At 38.5% G+C, this 21333-nt stretch overlaps 2 protein-coding genes across 2 annotated transcripts in view; one reads left to right on the top strand and one right to left on the bottom strand.

Annotated features, from left to right (window-relative positions):
- The window catches only part of GEFmeso (Guanine nucleotide exchange factor in mesoderm), an 80606-nt gene that overhangs the window by 14405 nt on the left and 44868 nt on the right, over positions 1-21333 (top strand). The window lies entirely within an intron of this gene.
- On the bottom strand, positions 5679-6850 carry LOC108615574 (uncharacterized). Its single transcript, XM_018010140.2, has one exon. It carries the CDS (start codon positions 6657-6659, stop codon positions 5832-5834), a length of 828 nt encoding a protein of 275 aa, XP_017865629.1. The 5' UTR covers positions 6660-6850; the 3' UTR covers positions 5679-5831.

Raw genomic sequence — 21333 nt, 5'->3', positions numbered from 1 at the left:
GTCGGTTGGCTTTTTAATGACCCGAGTCATGGTCTAAGGTTGCGCGACCACGCCCCAGGGCAAAGTGCTAAGCAGACCAACGATTGTTGTAATTCGAGTCGTACACCAAGTTCGAACCCTCGCTGATACACGTACTCTCGGCCACATTTAGCTGCGAATACCTATTTAAAGCGACCGATCGACAAATTGCGCGCGCATGTGCGAAAAGTGAAAGAGCCAGCGGCTACACTTGCAGAAATTATGAAGACTTTGATTGCAAAATGATATTTTCTACGCTAGGAATGAGAGATGAGAGAGTGGCAGAGAGATGGGGTATGTTGGTTATGTGATTTTATATGTGTTTTCTCTGGAAGTGGCAAAATGTGATGTATATAATGTTAAGGTAGGGTATCTACTAGTCGTATGGATTGCAGGTGCTTCATTTTTATATGTAATCAAGGCTTTTCCTGTGGTTTAAACTAGTAACAATGCTTCAAACAGTGTAGGTAGGGTATCCGCTAGTCGAGCCCTACTGACTAGATAATTCTAAATACCTACTATGATACTTAGAACATGATAGCTCGTCTCTAAGTAACAGTTGAAGTAAGTAGTTAGCTTTCAGCAGTGCCCTTAGCGTACCTGCTCGTCGATCAGTATTGACTTGAGAACTATAGCTGCGTACTGTTACTTTGGTTGCATCTGTAAAAAGTAGCTAGAATAGCTCTTAGCACTGCTCTTAGGGTATCTGCTAGTCGATCAGTATTGCCCAAATCACTCTTACCTGCCCAGCGTGCATTTGTGAAGTGTTTCGTGATAACACGTAGGCCAACAACAGCAATAGCAGCTACAGCTACAGCTACAGCTACAGCAACTAGATGCTGATGCGTGGTTGCACGCCGACTTGGGGCAATTCGCCAGCTGTAGAGACAGCCCCAACTGCAGCTGAAGTCTTAACAACAGCTACAGCTACAGCATCAGCATCAGCAACGGCCGTAGCTTTATGGCCAGATAAGCTGTGCTTGGCTAAGCAACACCCACTCAACGACTGACGGCTGACGAGTGCGGGCCAAACAGACACACACACTCATTTTCTTTACCCATATATACATATATATATGTATGTATTTTCTTGGTGGCACTGCCAGTTTTATGACCTCCATGGCGAGAGCAACATTTGGAACGCCTCTTAAGTCAGGTGCCTCTAAAAACTAGAAGAAGAAGCAGGAGTAGTAGAAAAAGCTCAGTTTTGGTAAATGCTGTTGTTGTTGTTGTTGTTTTTCTTTTATAGTATTTTGTTTAATAGTTCGTTGTGGCATGTTGGCTTTTTAATGGCCAGCATATAAATCTGTAAAGTGTGTCTGTGTGTCTGGCGTTTGTGCCTGGTGTGTGTGGCTTAAGCCATTTGAAAACTTTGTTGGCCAAGTCGCCTTTTGTGTAGTCGCCTGCTCAAGTGTCTAGCTTGGGCAGTTCTTGTGTGTAGACGTAGAGTAGGGTACGGTATAGTCTGGTTAGGGTATTCGTAGTTTTTTCATGGATTTTGTAACTGATCTGAAGAAACAGCGGCCCCTATAGCTGGCCTAAGAAGCCTTCTTATAAGAAATTTAATTAAGAAAAATATATTTCAAATAAAGCAAGAAAAAATCGTTCTTAAATAAAGCCAAGTTGATGCTATGAGTAACAAAATTATTTTCATTTGTAAATTTAATTTTAAATTATTTTTTAATTAAAAATTTTTCTTTGATAAGCCCAAGAAGTTTTAAACAAATTTTTTAATTAATAATTTATGATATATGAAATACATTTTTTATATTTTTTTTATTTATATTTGAGTTGACTTTCAATTCCAGAACTTTACAAAACTTAATAGTTATTTTATTAACTTAAAATATTTTATATTCCCAAACTTTTTTTTTATCATTGTAAGATTTCATTTCTGTTTTTATTGTCAACCAATAGCATATTAACTTCGACCTTATCGCATGGCCCTCTCAATATCTATATTTTTATTAATAGAATTTTTTTATGGGCTTGAGGAAAAATTCTGCTGGTCAACTGTTTGCTGGGCTCATAATGAATTGTTGCAGCCACAGAGTTTAGATAAATCCATATAATTCTATTGAGCTTTACACCTTCGTGTGTCGAGAACACCTTGATTTATGTTAAAGACTCAGCTATGCAAATGACAATAAAAACATTGACGTTGACTTCGTTTGGCGGCATCTTGAAAAAGTTTCAATAAAATTAAAAAAAAAAAAAAAACAAAATCTAGAAAAAAGTTGTTGATGTTGTGAGACTTTGTTGTTGGTCTTAAGGTCTTCTGGCCACAATTAAGTCATTCAATTCATTTCCTAGTCATGCACATTGCTGCTTGATTTAGGGCTGATGTTTGAGTACCTCGGAGCATACTTGAAATTCCATTGGCGCCGCGTCGCCTCAATTAAATCAATTGAGCAATCGGCAGGAGTGGGAAAAAATATCGGAAACTATGCGATTCGTGGCTGAACAGCAATAATGAGCGCCAATTAAACGCTGCCAGAGAAAACATGCAGCAATTAAATGTAAACACGCATTAAGTCACAAATAAACATTTTCCATTTCTGCACAATATTCAAATGTGAACAGGTATTTAAAAACTAAAAAAAAATCAAATTAAATCAAATGAAATTCATCAAACGAAAGGCGCAAAAATTAACACACAAACCGCAAGAAAAACAATTACTAATTATATAATGGGGAGTATTTGACGAGGAGATACCCTGGGATTGATAATTATGTACACTAATCAATATAAAAACCAGATTGAATAAATATAGCTCTTATAGTATACGATAAATGACTGTTATCGATTTTTATCGATTAAATGTAGCAGTCCATCATCTAGTGGTCCAGCTGTATATAGGTTATCAGGCCAGCCACACCACAATCGATTGCAGGGTATTTGAAAATAAAAGTTTTGTGAAACTCGCAAAAAAAAAAAAACTCGCCGACAGTCAAAAGACCCGCTTATCGCGCACATCTGGCCAAAAGGCGATAGCGTTTAATGGGCCGGTCTTAACGCTTTGTGCATGCCAAGCGAGTGACCCAGAGCTAGCTGCTAAAACACCTACATCTACATCTACATCGACAGCGACATTAGCGTCTACGTCTCACAACTCCTAATTAGCGCAGCTAATTGAAAAGCTCACGCGTCACTGCAACAACAACAACAACAATAGGCAAGCCTCGCTTTGTGTGTGTGTGTGTGTGACAATAAACACTGTGTCAAGACGTTAATTAAGTCAAAGTAAACAAACTGAGCTGACTAATCGAGGGCGTTGCATGCAACGACGCTTCCGACTGCAATGCTGCAGCTGTCTCTTGCCTATTGGCTGATGCGGCGTATGCGTAATATGTTAAATGTTTCTCTAAATAGCCTGAGAAGCGTGAGTAAGGGCAGCACATAAGAGCCGAGCCTGAGAGAGCTTTGTTCTCATCTTTGTTTCATTGTAAAAAGCGGAAATTAGTTGAGAGTCTACCTACTACCTCTAATTTAATTGAATAAGCTCAATTCTGTAGGATTGAAATAGAAAAGATACATATAATCGCATTTGCACTCATGCAGTAAAGGTTTCCCTTAAATCGTATTTGGTATGTGGGTTCTTATATAGGAAGTATTTGCAGTGATTCATTTCTATTGCAACTTGGACTACAGGGTACCATCTAGTCATGCGTTTATTTTTACATCAACTTGCTCTTATTATTGCGTATGCCATTCGCATAGCTGCGCGTTACATTACGTGCACTGCACATTGTTATTCTTAACCAAAAAAAAAAAATACCAAATAAATCTTCAGTTCAACAAAATAAAGAAATGCAAGAAACGCTTAAAGAAACAACGGCTACAAAATATTTATTACGTAAACCAATTAGATGGCATGGCGCGCGGCATTTGCATGCAAATGCATAATTTATGAATGCATTCATTTTATTTTTGGCCCAAAAATGAAAAGAAAGAAAGAAATATGTAAAGCAAAGCAAAACAGAAGATGAAGCCAAAGTCGAAGCCAAACCCGAAGCCAAATCAAACGAGTGTAAAATGCAGGCGCAAATGAAGCAATTAAATTCAGACACATAAAAGAAAACAAACCCAAAATAATATTATGGAATTTACGAATGCAATAAAAGCATAAGAAATGCCCATAAGAAAAATTATGTTAATATTTTGAATTTGATTTTGATGTTTTCCAATGCGGAAAGGCATAAGAAAACAAGTAAGAACGTTGCAGTCGGGCGTTACCGACTGCGGAATACTCATTCACATCCCATCAACAATTTAGTAGTTAAGTTTCGTTCTAATACTGTAGAATATACAGGTTTTTCCGATTTGCCACGCCCCAACTGGGCGTAGACACCTCATTTTTGGTCAGTTTTTAGAAAGAGATAACGTTACCCTAACTGCAAAGTTTGAATGCTTACCCTAAAAAAATGTGAAAATTACAGGGTATTTTTCGATATGCCACGCCCCTAAAGAGGCGTAAAAATTATTTTTGGGGAATCGATAGAGGAGGCTACCAGTAACTCAACTATCCAAATTTGAAGCTTCTAGCTATTATACTTTAGGAGATATAAACTTTTGCGGTTTGCCACGCCCCCTGTGGGCGGACATATATCCGACAAAACTTTTTGGTCTTGGGTGATCAGTCCGAGTATATATACAAAATTTGAGGTCTCTGCCATCAATAGTGTCCAAAATATAGGAGAATTTAAAAAATCACTATATCTTCAGGTCCGATTTGCCACGCCCCCAACGGGCGTAGACTTATAATTTATCTTCAGACTTTATAGAATCATACCATTAGCTGACGTGCAAAATTTCAGCATTCTAGGTTTACAACTTTAGGAGATACAGTTTTATCTGATTTGCCACGCCCCCAATGGGCGTAGATATATCCGCCATAGCTTGTGATCTTGGGTGGTCAACGCGGACCTACATACCAAGTTTCAGCTTTCTAGCTCTTCAACAAACATGATTTCTGGTATATCGGAAAATGCATTTTCCGATTTGCCACGCCCCTAGTGGGCGGATCGGGAAAATTTTAACACTTTATAAATCGGAGATATACACGAGTATGTGTTCCAAATTTCAAGTCTCTAGCTTCAATAGCGCCGAAATAGATTGCGTTCATACGGACAGACGGACAGACGGACAGACGGACGGACGGACAGACGGACAGACGGACGGACAGCAAGACGGACATTGCACAAAACCAATATACTGATTCACTTTCGTGAATGAGTATAATTAATAATATTTTGTTATTTTAATTCGAATGGGTTCGTTAAAATCAATAGCCAAAAAACTGCCTTGGAATGAGGGCGTGAAATGATTTTCGAAAGGCAAATTGGCTATAGAATTAATATTTCTTTTATGAGGAACTGAGAAGAGATGAACTCAATGAAAGAGTGGGAAATGGGATTAATAGGTAGTAATTATAAAACATGTTAAGTTATAAAACAAGAAAGAGAAAAGAGATAAGAGGAGCAGCAAATAAAAGAGAATTACGTAGAACCATTGGAGTTAAGGAAAATTACAAAAATATGATTTAAATTTATTTTTCATAAATTTATATTTGTGGACATATAATTTGAACATAGATAAGGATAATTACATATTTGTGCGAGGTATCCCAATTCAGGAATGATTTGAATAGACGATATCATTATATCCGGGATCAAAAGCGAGAATATGTTTATTTCGTGGGCACCTTTTCGTTTTCTATATACACTTATATAGAGTTACATAAACGTACATAGAAGGGTTACAGGTAAAAAAATAATGAGTGTCGCCGTATCCGCAAGTAGTTTGGTTATGGTTAAAGGCTACCGCAGGGGCACCAGCAGCCGGGGCCAGCTGGGCCGCCGGGTCCACAGGGCCCACAAGGGCCGCAGGGGCCACACGGGCCGCAAGGACCGCAAGGACCGCATGGTCCACAGGGGCCGCACGGGCCGCAAGGTCCGCAAGGTCCACACGGTCCACATGGACCACAGGGTCCACATGGACCACCTGGGCCACATGGTCCACATGGTCCGCAGCGTGTCTCACAGACTGGATACTGATTGGTCGAGAAGCAGGGCAATGGACAACAGGCACCGCCCGGTGCACAGGGTCCGATCGGACAGGGCGGACATGCGGCACTCGGCTTGTAGTTGATCGGTCCATTTGGATAGCAGCAGTACTCTCGCGGCGGCGGTATATCGATAGTCTGCGGCTTCGGCTGGCACAATATTGACTGGCAGACCTCCCTCGGCTCGCACACACGCTTCGGATAGCACACCACATACGGATCGGGTATCATCGATGGATAGTATATAACTCGCGGTTCGCGCACCATTTGCGATACCCAAATCAGTTTTGGCACCTTTATCACGCGCGTCGCATCAACGACTTTTGGTATCGTTATTTGACGACATCGATTGACGACCATCGGTTCAGGCACAATTTTCTCGGTGAATACGACCCGCTTCTTGCAGATCAAACGGGGCGGCTGCTGTACGGTGATGCATTTGGGAAACGGTGGCGGTATCCGCGGCGCGCACTGCGGCAGCGCCTCCAATTGGGCAGCATTGTAGCACTTTGGCGAACACTCGAAGGGGCCACAGCACGGATCGCAGGGGCTACATGGTCCGCATGGAGAACACATTATCTGATTTTTAAGTATATATGGCTCGGAACAAAAATTTAGCTTGCATTAAAAAATGTCTCGAAAATTTTTCTTTTTTTTTTTTTTTATTTTCAAAAAAAAAAAGGTTAAATTTGGATGCTGGTCAAATTACTAATGAGAATAACTTGTGCAGGGGCTGCTAAGCAAATGCCAAATAATTCTACACCTACTTCAATCACATAAGTTTCCCTGGAATCGAAATGGAAGTATTACTATGAGGAAATACAAATTTTGTTACAAATATATTTTCTTGTCGAGCATGTCAATTGTTGGGATTCCTTTTAAGAAATTGCCTTAAGGGCGATTTATTAAATGGGTGTTATCGATAATTATGGTTTTTCAATTATATTTTTGGTATATGCTAAAGAAAGTTCTTGATATAGCAACAAGGAAATATTACGATTTATTGATATTATAAATGCTGCTATCGATACATTTTCAATGAAAATACTTCGTAGTGGTTTTTATGTCATTATTTCATATTTAGCGCGAATCATAGTTAGTTTTGACAGTTAACAGCGCAAAAAAATGAATTTATAACACTCTTAAGGGTTATTTAGTGTTATCGATAATAATAACTCAATTCATAGCTTAAAGCTTGAGCATTATTTTTGTAAAATACCGATCAGTTAATACAAATTTAAAGAGGACTATAAAAGAGATACTATGCTAAAAAAGTGTGCATAAATTCATTTATCGATAATTATCGTTTACTTAGCTTCGTTTTAATTAAGTTTTTTATATGTCGCTCGTTTAATTGAAAGCTTCAAGCGTAGCTAACTCTTATCGTATACATCAAGTTTGTTTCTTTGGATCCGTCCCCATCGCTCTCGTTCTGTCTTGCTCTGGCACTCATACACTTGCGCCTCCATCTCTTTCTGGAGTTAGAGAGGCGCGCTTTCTTTCAACTCTTACTTATTTGGCTTAATGTGCATGTTCATTTGAGACGAATTCATGTAGCCTAAACTCAAGACACTTTATGGCAGCCGTTTAATTACTCTTGCGCACTTGTTCTCCATCTCGCTCACTCAATTAATCTGTTTCTCTCTCTCTGTCTCTGTTTCTTTCTTTGCAGGTAAGTTACAGTGACCCACTTGGCCAATTATGTGAAGATGAAAAGAAGTAAAAAAAAACGGCGAAGCTGCGGCACTTGGCTTTCATCAATGGCCAGGCAAGTGCTGGGGAATTGGGTGTTTGCTTTGTTGCCGTTGCCATTGCCGCTGTTGTTGTTGTTGTTGTTGTTGGCTTGACACTTATATTTGTGTGGCGCCAGCCACAAGAGATGCCCTGGAGTCACAAATATGCACATAAAACAGCTGGAGAGCTTGGAGTAGAAGAAGAAGAAGAGGAAAAAATGATGCTCCATGTGGGGGGGAATTCTTTATTGATATGTGACACATTATCGATGAAGCTGGCTTGGTGCCGGCTGCGACTTTCGACTTTCCATGAATTATGGCACAAATTCAAATGCTGCCCACCAGCAAACGATGCACTTAATTAAAACACACACACACATACACCATACACACACACACACCATCTAGATAGCAAATGTGGATGAGTTTCTATTTTATGCGCTTTCCCAAAAAAAAAAAGAGGAGAAGTAAATTAATGATGCCCTGTACACAATTGACAGCCAGGCTGCTGATAAGATCGTCGAGATGGTGTCGAAACAAGGCGGCGATAATAAAAAAAAAAAAAAAAAAAACAAATTAAATTAACCATATAACATATATATATATATACCATGTATGTATGTATATATGTATATTTTTATATACATATATATTTCAATATATATCAAAATCCAAGCCAAGTGCTCCACAAAATTTGGCACACAAATTGAAATGTGAAATATCGCTGTGTGTGTGTGTGTGTGTGTGTGTGTGTGTGTGTGTGTGTGTGTGGAGGTGCCAACCTGTTCTCTAATTGGGTTAAAATGCAGTTGACGCTGCCTCCAGGCGGAAATCTGTGGCAACTTGTGGCAACTGTGTGGCAGCTGCCAGGCAACAGGCGTTGGCCATATACTTCTTATTATGATATTTTTGTTGTTGTTTTTTTTTCGTGCCTTTTACATGATTTATTTGCTAACGCTTGTGAGCACTGACCTGGTTACTTTGCTGTAGACCTTGTTAGGCTGCTCAATTTTTCAATTTTGGTTAAGAGCGAACCGAAAGTGTCATCGATTAGCTGCGCTGCAATCTTCATTTGCATTTATTGTGCCACGAGATTGTATCATGTGAATTGATTTACATTTCTTGTAGTTACAGGCAATTCGATGTTTACCCATTCACCTTGGTCATTCTTTCTGGGTTTACTAGGTTTTGGGTACTAGCTCTCTAAGCGCTTTACATAGTCACTTTAGATTTTGGTCTGAAATTTGTTCAAGTTACTTTCTTTTGAGTTTTAATAGTTCTATGGAATTTTATTTGAAATACTGTCAGGTGTGCTATCTGTCCCGCAAGAAATTTATAGCCGTGTCATATCATATTTATTGATTTATTTGTTAGATATTTTCTAAAAATGATAAACTTAATTATGAAGCTCTGACAAGTGTTGCCTTCGGCTTGATAATGGAATCGAACTCTTTGTTTTATAAGTTTTTGTTCTTATAAAATACATAACAATATCGTTACATATTTTACGATAGATTGTATTATATCAAACGTGGCTTAGCTGCGCTGTAAACTTTCCATGTGTCCTCCATGTTGACTTTATAGTTTATATCTATTTTATAACTTGAAACCAACTATAGTACTTAATTTTAATTTAATATATTTTGTATTTTTTAATATAATTCAAAATGTATTCATTCTATGATTTCTTGTCGTAGAGTTTTATGGAGTCTCAGCCAAGTTCCCTCATTTTTAGCTTATAAATAATTGTACTTAGTCCTCTAAGAAAAGTTTGTGTTATAATCTACATCTGTTTTAAATAGAGTTAAAGCTCAACATGTCTTTAACTTAGGTTGCCATCTCTTCTTCATGCTCACTTTGTATCATTTAGGTTTTAGTATATACAAAAATTTCTCAAAAAAAAAAAAAAAGCTTAAAACTTAAGCTATAACTCAAGCTGCAATCAAGTGAAAAGCACTTTTTTTACGCCACACTTGCAACGCTTTAAGATTGTGTCCTCCAGTGTCACTTTATCGCGCATGGTTTTTAAGCCTTATAATGCTCATTTATTATTATATTTAAAGGCAAAAAAAAAAAAAAAATAAAGAAAAAGAAAAACGATAAATAAATGTTTATAGTTTCAAATTGAATGCAAGTGCGCGTTGATTTATTGAGATTTATAGTAAATGCTTTCAATTTCATTTATAATCGCAAATGCCTGAGTGTGTGTGTGTGTGTTTGACTCTGTATGCTATGTGTGTGTGTGTGTAGTTAAGTACTTGTGCACGTAGACTGTTGCCTGTTGTCAAATGAACCTGTCAAATTTTAACAAACACTCACTTTCTCTTTGGAGCGCAGCTGGCGCTAGTTGCGATGTGCATCCTGTGCCAAACTAAATTACAATTTATTTATATGCAACACCCACACACACACACACACACACACACACACATAGAGGCAGACATGTATATGGACATGCAACATGTGGCACATGTGGCACTGTGCACTGTGTGCCCTGCAGCCAAACTGATTTGTCTGCAAATCAGTAGGCAATAAGTCAAACGCCGCCGCCAAAGTTCAAAATTATTTTCCATTTTGTGCGCTTCCGTTGAAAGACAGACAGAGAAACAGAGAGAGAGAGAGGGAGAGATAAAGTGAGAGTGAGAGGGGGCAGTGAGACCCACAGCAGAGCTGCGATCGCCCAGTCAGTGCAGACAGTTGCCTGTCTATCATTTGCCTCACATTTTTCGCCTTTCATTTTAGCCGCTGACGCTGACGCAGTTGCAGTTGCAGACAATTGCAATCGTCGCTGCGGCAAGCTTCCTGCTGCATGCCACACAGCCAACTTGCCTGGCCGCCCTCAAAGGCGCCGCTCTTTCATTTAGCTGCGGATTTGCTAGTTTTCTATTTGGGTTTCATGTCGCGTCTGGCATTTTTGCTTTAAGTTTTTCTTCACTCCCATTCATAAAACACATGGCTCATCTAATTTGTATAGCTCGAGCGCGAATGGAAGGAAGTGAGAAGCGTGGGTATATTGGTTCTAAGCAAAGCATTGCCAAGTCTATGGGGTATCATTGAGGTGGTTGCTTGCCATTGATCATATGTCTTATGCTTAACCAGTTTCAGCTCTAATTGCAATATCGATAAATATCGATTTTAATATAGTATAGTATATTTGCCGCTAAACGGCATATTGGTTAAGAATATACTATAATTGTATTATAACATATTAAAAACAGATTTATTCTAGCATTTTTTAAGTATCGATAAATATCGAATTTTGTCTAATTTTGAATATTCTTCCTCATTTCTTTGGGTTGTGTTTTGGGTTCGTCTACCGGTAGTAAATGATATATGAGTACCGAATATAAGCTTCTGTTTTAACGATAGATTTGAGCGTTTTTTGGGTTTTACGTATTACTGGAATGGGCGTGACTTGCTATATTTCTGTAGCTTGAGGTTTCAGCTTCTCTGTCAAGGATGTAAATTTATTGCTCGGTATGAGATCATGCAATTTTTGGATTGTATCGATAATAATCGATTTCAGTTTTTTAAACATAACTGATAGACTATAAGACTATATTTTGTATATCAATTTTGATATATTTCTGTCTATATAAGTAAACAGCATTAAACAATTCAACATATTTATCATATATTTCTTTCAGCTTTCACTCTAGGGTATCTTCGAGTCGTGCCCTCCTCGTATTAGAGCACCCTTGTTATAATTTGTTTGCAGTTTTCTTAAACATGCCACATTGAACGGTTGCCGCAGTTGCAATTGGCGATTTGCTGTCTTATGCAATGGGCGATGCTTCGATTTCTTTGAGTTCGCTTTCTGGCAATGAGGAAGTAGCAAGCATTTGTTATTGTTGTTGTTGCTGTTGTTTCTGTACGTCAACTTTTGTGGGTGACTGTGGCAAATTGTTGCCTGATTATAGGGATGTTAACTGTTTATGCCACAGCGCTGGCAGCAATTGTTTTCGTTTAGTTTCTTGCAGCCGATTGTTTACAGCGATTGACTTAAATGTGGCATAAACGATGGTCAGCTAAGTGCTCTATAGAGGCCATGTTATGCAGGCAGTACCTGGAGTACCCAAAGCCATTCATGAATGAATGTAGATGTTACCGCAGCAATACTTTCGCCTGCTTAAGATGTAATCAGCTAAATCGCTTTTAGGGTTTATGATTGTTTGGGCTCGAAAATGGGTCTTATTTGGTGCTTAAATAAGAAATGATTGTTGAAGCAGAGTTGATTGGGCAGGAAGTTATCTTCTTTATAGCTCTAAAGGGTTTGAATAGTAAATAGTGAACCAAAACAAAGCCATACGAAGAGCTTTTAACAGGGAGTTTGATATAAAGAATATTTATTGTAATATATTGTATAAATACTATATAGTATATCGATGTTTATCGCTTTGTGAACAAGTATTTTATTTCAAGATTTATATATTTACATACAATAAATTATAGAAAGAAAGATTATAGTTGCTCTTAAGTTATGTTATATAAATAGAAGGAGTGGTTATAGTAGATATTAAATTAACATAGACTTTAATTAACACGGAATCGATAACAATCGTCTTTTGGAAATGTGCTCTATATATTTTATATAGCTTATCAAAGTTACATTTTCTTATTGATATGATAATCGACTTTCCCAAATGTGAGTTATTGATGATTGTAGAGTTCTTATTGCTTAATCGATATTTATCGATTTATTTAAATACTTGCTGCCATATACTATATTTTTGCTAACTCTGCAAGGTATTTATGTCTGCCTTTGTCTCATTCAATAAACAACTGGCACAGGGTATGGCACTTTTGACAAACTCCCTTAAGCTGTCTCCACTCCCAGGCGGCACGTCCTCGACCTTTCAGCAGCTGCTTTTAGTTTTATTTCTGTGCTATAAATCTCCGATGATTTTGTTTAAAGTACTTTTGGCTTGAACAATAACAATAAAAGCTACGCCTGCGCAGCCCTGCCAAGCCAAGCTATGCCATGCTCGTCCAGTAGACGAAGTAACACTCCGAACTAAACAATGGTTGGGGCTCTGGCGCGTGCTACTGGAGGAGCTGCTGAGGCAGCTTCGGGTAGGCGTAGACAACAATGGTCGGCTAGACAGCAAGACAGCAAGACAGCGAGACAGCGAGACAGTGATACAGTGCGACTGGCTTATAAACAAATGACTGTCGCTTAATGAGCTAGACCCGGTTAGGCTTAGGCCACATACATCAAGTGGCTTTCCGTTGATTTGTCAAGTCACAAGTCGTAAGTCGCAAGAGTCGGCTCTTGGGATTGTGTGGCATGTTTGCTTGAGCTCTGAACTCTATAAGCCGCGTGAGACACGGGGTGTGGCAGCGCATATGAGAGAGCGAAAGTGTTTTTTTGTAAGACAACTCCCTGCTGTTGCTGTTGCTCTGGCTGTGGCTGTTGCCGCTAGCAAATCCTGCAATGAATAATTTAGTCATTTTCATGAACTTTTTGTCGAAGCATTTAAGCCGCAGGAGTTGCCGACCACCCAGCCAAAGCAACAACTACAGCAACAACAACAACAACAACAAGCAGCAGCAGCTGAGTCTTGGCGACTCCAAGCTTCGAATTGCAGTTGGCGACGCTGTCTTGGCGGCAAATTCATCACATGAGTTCCCGTGGCGACGTTGGCGCTAAATCGTGTGTGAATGGCTTGACGAACTGCAGCAGTCAGGCCGGCCGGGCAGCCAAAACGGCCAGCCGTGCCCCAAACTGTTGCACCGTGGTTTGTGATTGCTTCAAAATGGGGTCAATTTTTATTATAGTTAACAGATTGATGGCTCTGATGAGACTGATCAGATCATGGCATGGAAAATACTAGACTACTAATTTCGCTAATGTTGGATATGAATGAATGAAAAACAAAATTACAAATTTTGTATTGAGCGAAAGTTAGCTCTTTTATTAAATTGTTACCAGAAAAATACTAGATAATACTAGAAAATACTATATATAAAAAATGCATATTTATATTTGAATATTATTTTATTTGCGTTGGTTGCTTTGACGGTTATAATAAACAAAAATATACTAAATAAATACTAGTTTAGTATTTCATTAACATTTCATTACTAGATTAAAAGTAACTATAAACTGCATCCATTTTTCTTTATTCTTGATATAAAACTTCATATAAATACGAAACAAAAAAATACTAAATACTCATGCTAAAATTTGAATATTAGATATATAAAACTTCACATTGATAATTTTCTCAGTAGTCTACTCTAATGAAAAAATTATTGGGGAAAAAGTCTATATAAACAAGATTAATAAATAAATTATAATAGATCGAATGCTAATTTAAATTATGTATAAATACAACATTTTTAACTTAAATACTGTATGAATACTGCACTTCAATTTTTGAAAATAAGAAGAATTTAACTTTAACTTGCAAACATTAAAAATAATACTAAATCAGCACTAGATTTGGACTAGTTTAATACTGCATTGGTATTTAAGCACTAAATTTCATTCACTTTTGGTAATTAGAATTTTTGTAAACTTTACTAAAAATACTTATTTGCATGCGAAAAGAGGCCTAATCGACTGCCACATCAAATTTCAGGACACTGTGCAGTTGACGTTGCAGCTGACGCTGACGCTGACTTTAAGCGTCGCTCAGTTTCAATTTCAATTTGAGACGGAGTCTGTGTCTGAATGTGACCATTATGGTGACCAATTAGTCATTCGGCGCTGGCTTTTGCTTGTCATCTATTTGGGAGGGTTTGGCCAAAAGACAAACAAACGAGAAAAAAACATGCAGCATGTTATTTGTTGGTCAATTAAAAGTCCGGCTTACAAGCAGCATGCACAACAACATGCAACAACAACAGCCATAACAACAACCACATCAACATGTCTCTTGGCCATACTATTTACCGTATGGGACTTTCGCAACATGTTGCCAACGTTTGCTGAAACGAAAGCGAGTTGGGGGTCGCTCGCTGAGATTTTTGGGGTCGCAAATTCTGAAGGAGCAAAGCCCAGCAGAAAATGCGGAAATTGACAGCAGCTGGCGCTCACTTTCAAGTGGATTTTTTTTTAGTGCCACGGGAACTGAATGTAAATCTGTATAAATGGGGTATACTGTTTTGGTTTGAGAGAGTATGCTACGCGTAGAAGGCGATGTGGTGGGGGATTATCAGAAATAAATGTATATGTATAAATATTATATTATATTCGAGTTGGTTTGCTAGTATGAGATTTCAATGTATCGCTCTGTTGATCTTTAATATATAGAAACTTGAAGTTATAATTTAAGCACTCACATATCGAGTATGTTGAAATTATCGAATATAGCCAGAGTATATTCCAGTCAGGGCATATCCTAGTCAGGGTAAATCCTATATCCTAGTCAGTGTATATTCTAGGAAGATTATATCATAGGCAGAACATATCCTCTACAGGGTATATTCTATCCAGAGTATATCCTAGTCAGGGTAAATCCTATATCGTAGTCAGTGTATATTCTAGGAAGATTATATCATAGGCAGAATATATCCTCTACAGGGTATATTCTATTCAGAGTATATCCTAGTCAAGGCATATCCTATATCCTGGCAAGGGCATATTATAGTCAGAGTATATCCTAGGCAGCATATACTCTAGTCCTGTGCAGAGTATATTCTAGTCAGGCACTGCCCAGTTGGGCACCCTTAGCGGATTTTTTCTTTGTTTTATTGCAACTTCTTTTGTGGTTCTGCCTTGTCAACGCTAATGGCCATATGCAAAAAAAAAGAAATAATGAGACGCGAGTGCAACTGTGATTTGTTGTTGTTGTTGTTGTTGTCGTTGCTGTTGCTGGCGGCACTTTCTACAGACAACACTCTGTCCCAAAAATAAAACCATGCTGCACTCAAATATACATACATATATATATGTTGTAGTGTATATTTATATGTATAAATATATATATAAATTTTCTTTTTTTTTTATTTCATTTGGCTTTTGGTTTTTCGGGCCACAAATCCTAAAATGGCATGCGGCGACATGTGCGACCGACTTAGCCACAGCGCACAGAGAGACAAGGTGACATGGCCACGACGACAACGACGACAACGACGACGGCAACGGCGACAAAATCGCAGCTGCTGCTGTTGCAAGTCCAAGTTTTTGGAATTGGCCACGGATTTGCCGTCTCTGTGCAGCGAAGCATGGCAGATGCGTCCGACTGTGCCTCAATCTATGGCCTATGGCCAGATAAATCTTGAAAATATAAATAATAATAATAATAAGCATGAGCGAGGTGCGCTTGGTTAGTTGTGCACAACGAAATGAAGTTTTATATGATGTGATATGTGACTCATTGGATTTTGTTTAGTAAGAGTTGCTATAAGTATATTATAAATATATATACTATAGTATATATATGTATATAACGTCGTATATACATCTATAATCATATGCTCAATAATATTTTGTATGGTTGCTAAGCCTTGGCTTAGGCATAGAATTTATTATCGCCAAGATAAGACGAGAGAGAGAGTGGGGGAAGAGAGAGAGAGAAAGAGAGACAGAAAGATATTTAGATAGTATTAGATGTTATTTTGATGGATTGTATTGATAGTATTATTATTAATAATAAAATTAACTATCAGTTAAACTTAATATTCAATTCTTGCATAGGTAATGGCTATCATATATACAGTAGAATCCGGTTATAGCGACACTCAACGGACCGTCGTTATACCCGGAAGGCGCTTTAGCCGTAGTTTGCTCATAAAAGTTTGTCTGGCTACCAGAATATAACCATACACATGCTATAAGTGGAGCTTTATAACCGGACTTCACTGTATATATCTTAATTTTGATTCATAGACTTCTTTCATTTCTGTATTCATAGTATTACATAGTAGTACAAGTGCTAAATATTGATATGCTGTATAGGCTATATAATAATAATAATAATATATAATATATGCAATATAATCTAGGTACATACACATATGCATAGCTTTGTATATAGTATATAGATTATACAGTAATATATATGCACTAAAGCCAAGTGACATATAGAGTAATCCATATTGCACCCTCGCAATCAGTGGCAATTGCTGTCGTCCAATTTGGCAAATTTGGCGAGAAGCTTAGCCCCATTTGTGGGTCAGGCGGTCTTTGGGAATTGAAGCTGGCGCCCGCAAGTCGTACGACGATTGAAATTCATACATATAAACACACGCTGATGAAATGGATGCAGTCGGCCTCTGAGTGTCGTCGTCGTCGTCGTCGTCGTCTATGCAATCGACAAGCATCCGATTTTGATCATTCAATTAAAATATTTTATGGCCAAAGGGGGCCATACACTGGCTTCAGCTACAGCTACAGCTGGATCTGGCTCTCTGGCGGCAGTAAATAAACCTTGAAACAGCAACAGAAACAAAAAGCGACGCCAGTTGAAATTGATTGATCAAAAGCGCTGCATAAAAATAAAAAATAAATAAAAAATAAAAAAAAAGGCAAAGGCAGCTCAACGTATAAAAAATTAAAGTGCAATGCACATGTGCAACACTTTGCACTTCCTCATGGCTGTGCCTGGGGCCAAGGCAGTGGCGGGGGATGCGGGATGAGCTGTGGGAGAGAGAGAGAGAGAGGGGGGCGGTCTGGCTGGCGGGTTGCATGGAATTTTGCGCCGTTGCGCATCGGAATGCGAAATTAATGAAATCACATGCAGACAACAAAAACAAAAACAACCAAATAAGAAAACAAAAATAAGTTGGCGATGAGGTGGCCCCAGCCCAGGCACAGGCCCAGGCGCAGATCTGACAAGACCAAGAACCAAAACCAAGACCAAGCGCAGGCTGCTGACAGTGATTAATGTTGACGTTGTCAGACTGAGCTACAGCAACAACAACAACAACAAGAGCAGCAACAGCATCAGCCTCAGCTATAAGTTTAACCCAAGCTGCAACAACGGCTGCACTTAAAGGCCAATATTATCGACACATTTGTTAGGGTTCTGTAACCCAAAAAAAAAAAAAAAGAAAAGAGACAGCAAAAGCTAAGTAAGTTACAGAGAAAATTTGAAAAATAAAGCGCACGACTAGAAAATACCCTGGAACACGAGCTTTACACAGAAAAGGCCTTTTTGGTATATATCTTTAATCCAACGGAAAAGCTCTTCTATCCACTTATGAAGCAAAGCTCTTTAATTTTTGCTGACTGAAGAATTGCTGATTCTGCTGATCCTTATCACTGAATTATAGAATTTTTGTGCTTAGGCGGATAGTATGATAATTTGTGAGCCTATATATAGAGAAGCCTCACAGTGATTCAAAAGCTTCTTCACAAACAACAGTAAAAGAAATGCTAATTCAATAAGCAATCAAAATAGATATATGATATATGTGTATAAAAATATGTAGCTATATTCATATAGATGAATATATATAATCGTTGACAACTCTAAAAAATTCCTTCAGGGGCGACATAAGTAAAAGAAGCTATGAAATATAGAACATAGAATATCCCATACATTCAGAAGATGTACTCAAAACACCTTTACACCCCAAGACGCTACTAAAAAGTCGAGTTTATATCCCATATTTCAGTTGTCTAACTGCAATAGCCTGAAAATGCCTTTAAATGCAGTCAGACAGATACAACCAATATACCCATTTAAACATCACATGAACGAGCATAATAAAGAAGTTACCCTCAGAGGCGATTAAGATCTGTTTGGCCAACACTTTTGCTTTAGGCCACGGCGCGCGCTGTGTTAAAAAGCGAAAGATGTTGTTCTTAGCAATAACGAAAGTAGCTTAAGTCAACAATCGCAACGGAACGCATCGCATGGCATCGCATGGCATCGAGAAGGAATGTTAAAAGCATTTCAAGCGCATTAAAAACAGCCAACGAGAGAAGCTTTAAAACAAAAGTAAAAGCCGTGCGAGAGCAAGAGAGATGAGAAATTGGCCGTCGTCTTTCGGTTTATGTTTTTATTGTTATCGAAGTAAGTCGACTTAAGTGGACACTTTTAAAAACACTTTTAATAGAATTTTGTTGATTTACGGGGCGTAGGTGTACCAATTGCATGAGCTATAATAATACTTTTAATAACTGTAGACAAAGCTGAAAGCTGAGTTTACTTAGGTCAAAATTTGAATTAATAGAACTGTTAGAGATCTATAGCTATGAATGCTAAATTACCTCAGCTATTATTCGGATTCCAGAATATTTACAGCCACGCCTGCTTCTGCCTGCCTTAAGAAACTACTTAAAATACTATAAAAATGAATCACATATCAGGCAAGAGACTTGCTCAACTAATTTGCAGCTGAAACTTAATTTCGCCAAGAAACGAAAAAAAAAAAAAAAAAAAATTTCACTAATTTTCTGAAACACTTGACTGAGCTTTTGCAAGAAGCAGCATTTTGGAAATTGTTGATCTGCAGGCAAATAAGATTTAAATTACATAGCTGTGAACATTCCTCATATTAAGTATTCGGTGGCTCCTTTTCGCTGCGGCTGTTGCTGCTTCTTCCTCTTCCTCTTCTTCTTCTGGTTTTAGTGGAGCAGACGGAGAAATATTTAAGTTCATAAGCAGAAATTCGATGTCGCATGCGAATGCGAATTCGAATTCGAATACGAAGGTAGCTAACAAAATATCCCATTACCATGAAGAAAGAAAACGGATACGATTTCATTATACAATACGGACGCAACGTTTACGAAAGAGCGTCTACAGTGGCGTCGCTGGTGGCGAGGAAGGGGGGCGGCGTATGGTGGGTCTGCTGAGGGTTTGTCTTATAAACTTCAGCTGTTATTTCCGCAAAAGTCAAGTCAAATGCTTGAGCCACAGTGGCCACATCAAATTTGTTTCATTAGCCGCATGAAATGGCCTTTTGTGGGTAACTCTAGTGTGCCTCCTCCTTCACTCTGTCGCTCTCTCTCTCTCTCTTTCACTCCTTTACGACTTTTGGCCAGTGGCTGGCAAGTTGGCCAACAAAAATTTGCCGCATGGTGTGCATAATTTTTCATAATTTGCGTGGGTGCATTTGCATTAGCGACCGACTGACTTCCTTACAGCTGTCTACACACACACATATATACATACACACCCACTTTATTGTCAGTCTCTTGTCTGCATTTTTTATTTATTTTTTTTAATTTTTCAATTAAAAGTCATCATAGTTTTGCAAATCAAATCGATTGCCGTACATTTAACGCCTGTCACATTACTTTTGCTACGTACTGTTACGCAAGCAAGCCAGTCAGACAGCCAGTCAGTCAGCCTTTTGTTTAGCCTTTTTCAAGCCAAGCTACACAGTAGCCAGATCGCAAATTGCATTTCTTTTCTTTGGTGTTTTTCTTACTTTTACTTTATGCATTTCTCTTTGCAATTTGGCACAATTATGCGCTTCAGTTCTTTTGTCCGACTGGTCCAGTAAATTATAGTGCTCACTGTGGCAATTTATGGCTGTGTGTGTGTGTGAGCGTGTGGGTTTATTTGGTCAATAATCGTTTGGCCGTTTCGTTCGGCTGGCTAATGGGCACGCGGCTAAGCACGAAATGTCAGCACTTTGTCTTATTTAAATATGGCCCAGGCATATTTCACAGTAGACAAAACAGTTCGACTTCTGTGGCATATGATACATGTGTGAGTGTGTGAATGTGTGTGGGTGGTCTTTCACTTCAAATTTGCTGTGGACACGTCACGGCGTTGTCTTTTATGGTCTGTCAGTGTGGAAAGCTTTGAGAGTTAAGCGTTTGGGAAAAGCATATTTAGAGCAACATTTTCTAGATTATGAGCTGGAGTACATACATTAAAGAAATGATATGGGAAAGAGTCGTGGAAGATGGGGAGAGGGCAGGAGAGAGTGGCTAAGAAAATCGGAGTGTGAAAGGAGAAAGGAGGCTGATAGATGGAAAGAGAGGTAGATAGAGACATAAGGATCAAGAAAGATAGAAAGATAGAGATAGAGAGAGATATAGATATCGGAATATAGAGATAAAGAGATGCAGAGAAAGAGTCAGAAAGAAGATGAAAGAGAGAGATGATAGATCAATTAAAAACAAAGACGGATAAGCGATCCAATTATAGCGAGATTGAGAGAGAAGGGCAGAGTCTGAAAGACAGAAAAAGAGAGATAGACAGCGAGATTCTTGGCAGGCGATGTAATTCTACACGAATGAAGATTTAAGAGCCTTAACGAAAAGCATTCATATATTTATATATATGAATATAAAAATCTGCTTCAACATGTTCATATATTATTGACAAGACAAAAGAATGTCTCGCCTGTCAAACTCAGCTGAACTCAAGTCTAATTGAAGAGCCTGCCATGCACTTGTCATAGGTAGAGCAAGATAGGAAAGAGGGAATGAATGAGAGAGTGAAAGAGAGAGACATATCCACTCAGTCTGTCGCGTGTCTAATTTACGATTATGACCTTTCTGGTTTGATGTGCATCGCCTTTGGCATGCTTTAATTATTTAAGAATGCTAAACACCCCAATTAAACAGATTGCGTTCGTTGCCGGTGCCGGTGCCGAGGCCGGGG

Source organism: Drosophila arizonae, chromosome 5, assembly GCF_054131065.1.
Source record: "Drosophila arizonae isolate 15081-1271.41 chromosome 5, UAZ_ARI_1.0, whole genome shotgun sequence".
Classification (NCBI taxonomy): Eukaryota; Metazoa; Arthropoda; class Insecta; order Diptera; family Drosophilidae; genus Drosophila; species Drosophila arizonae.
This window is presented reverse-complemented; position numbering and strand designations above follow the sequence as displayed.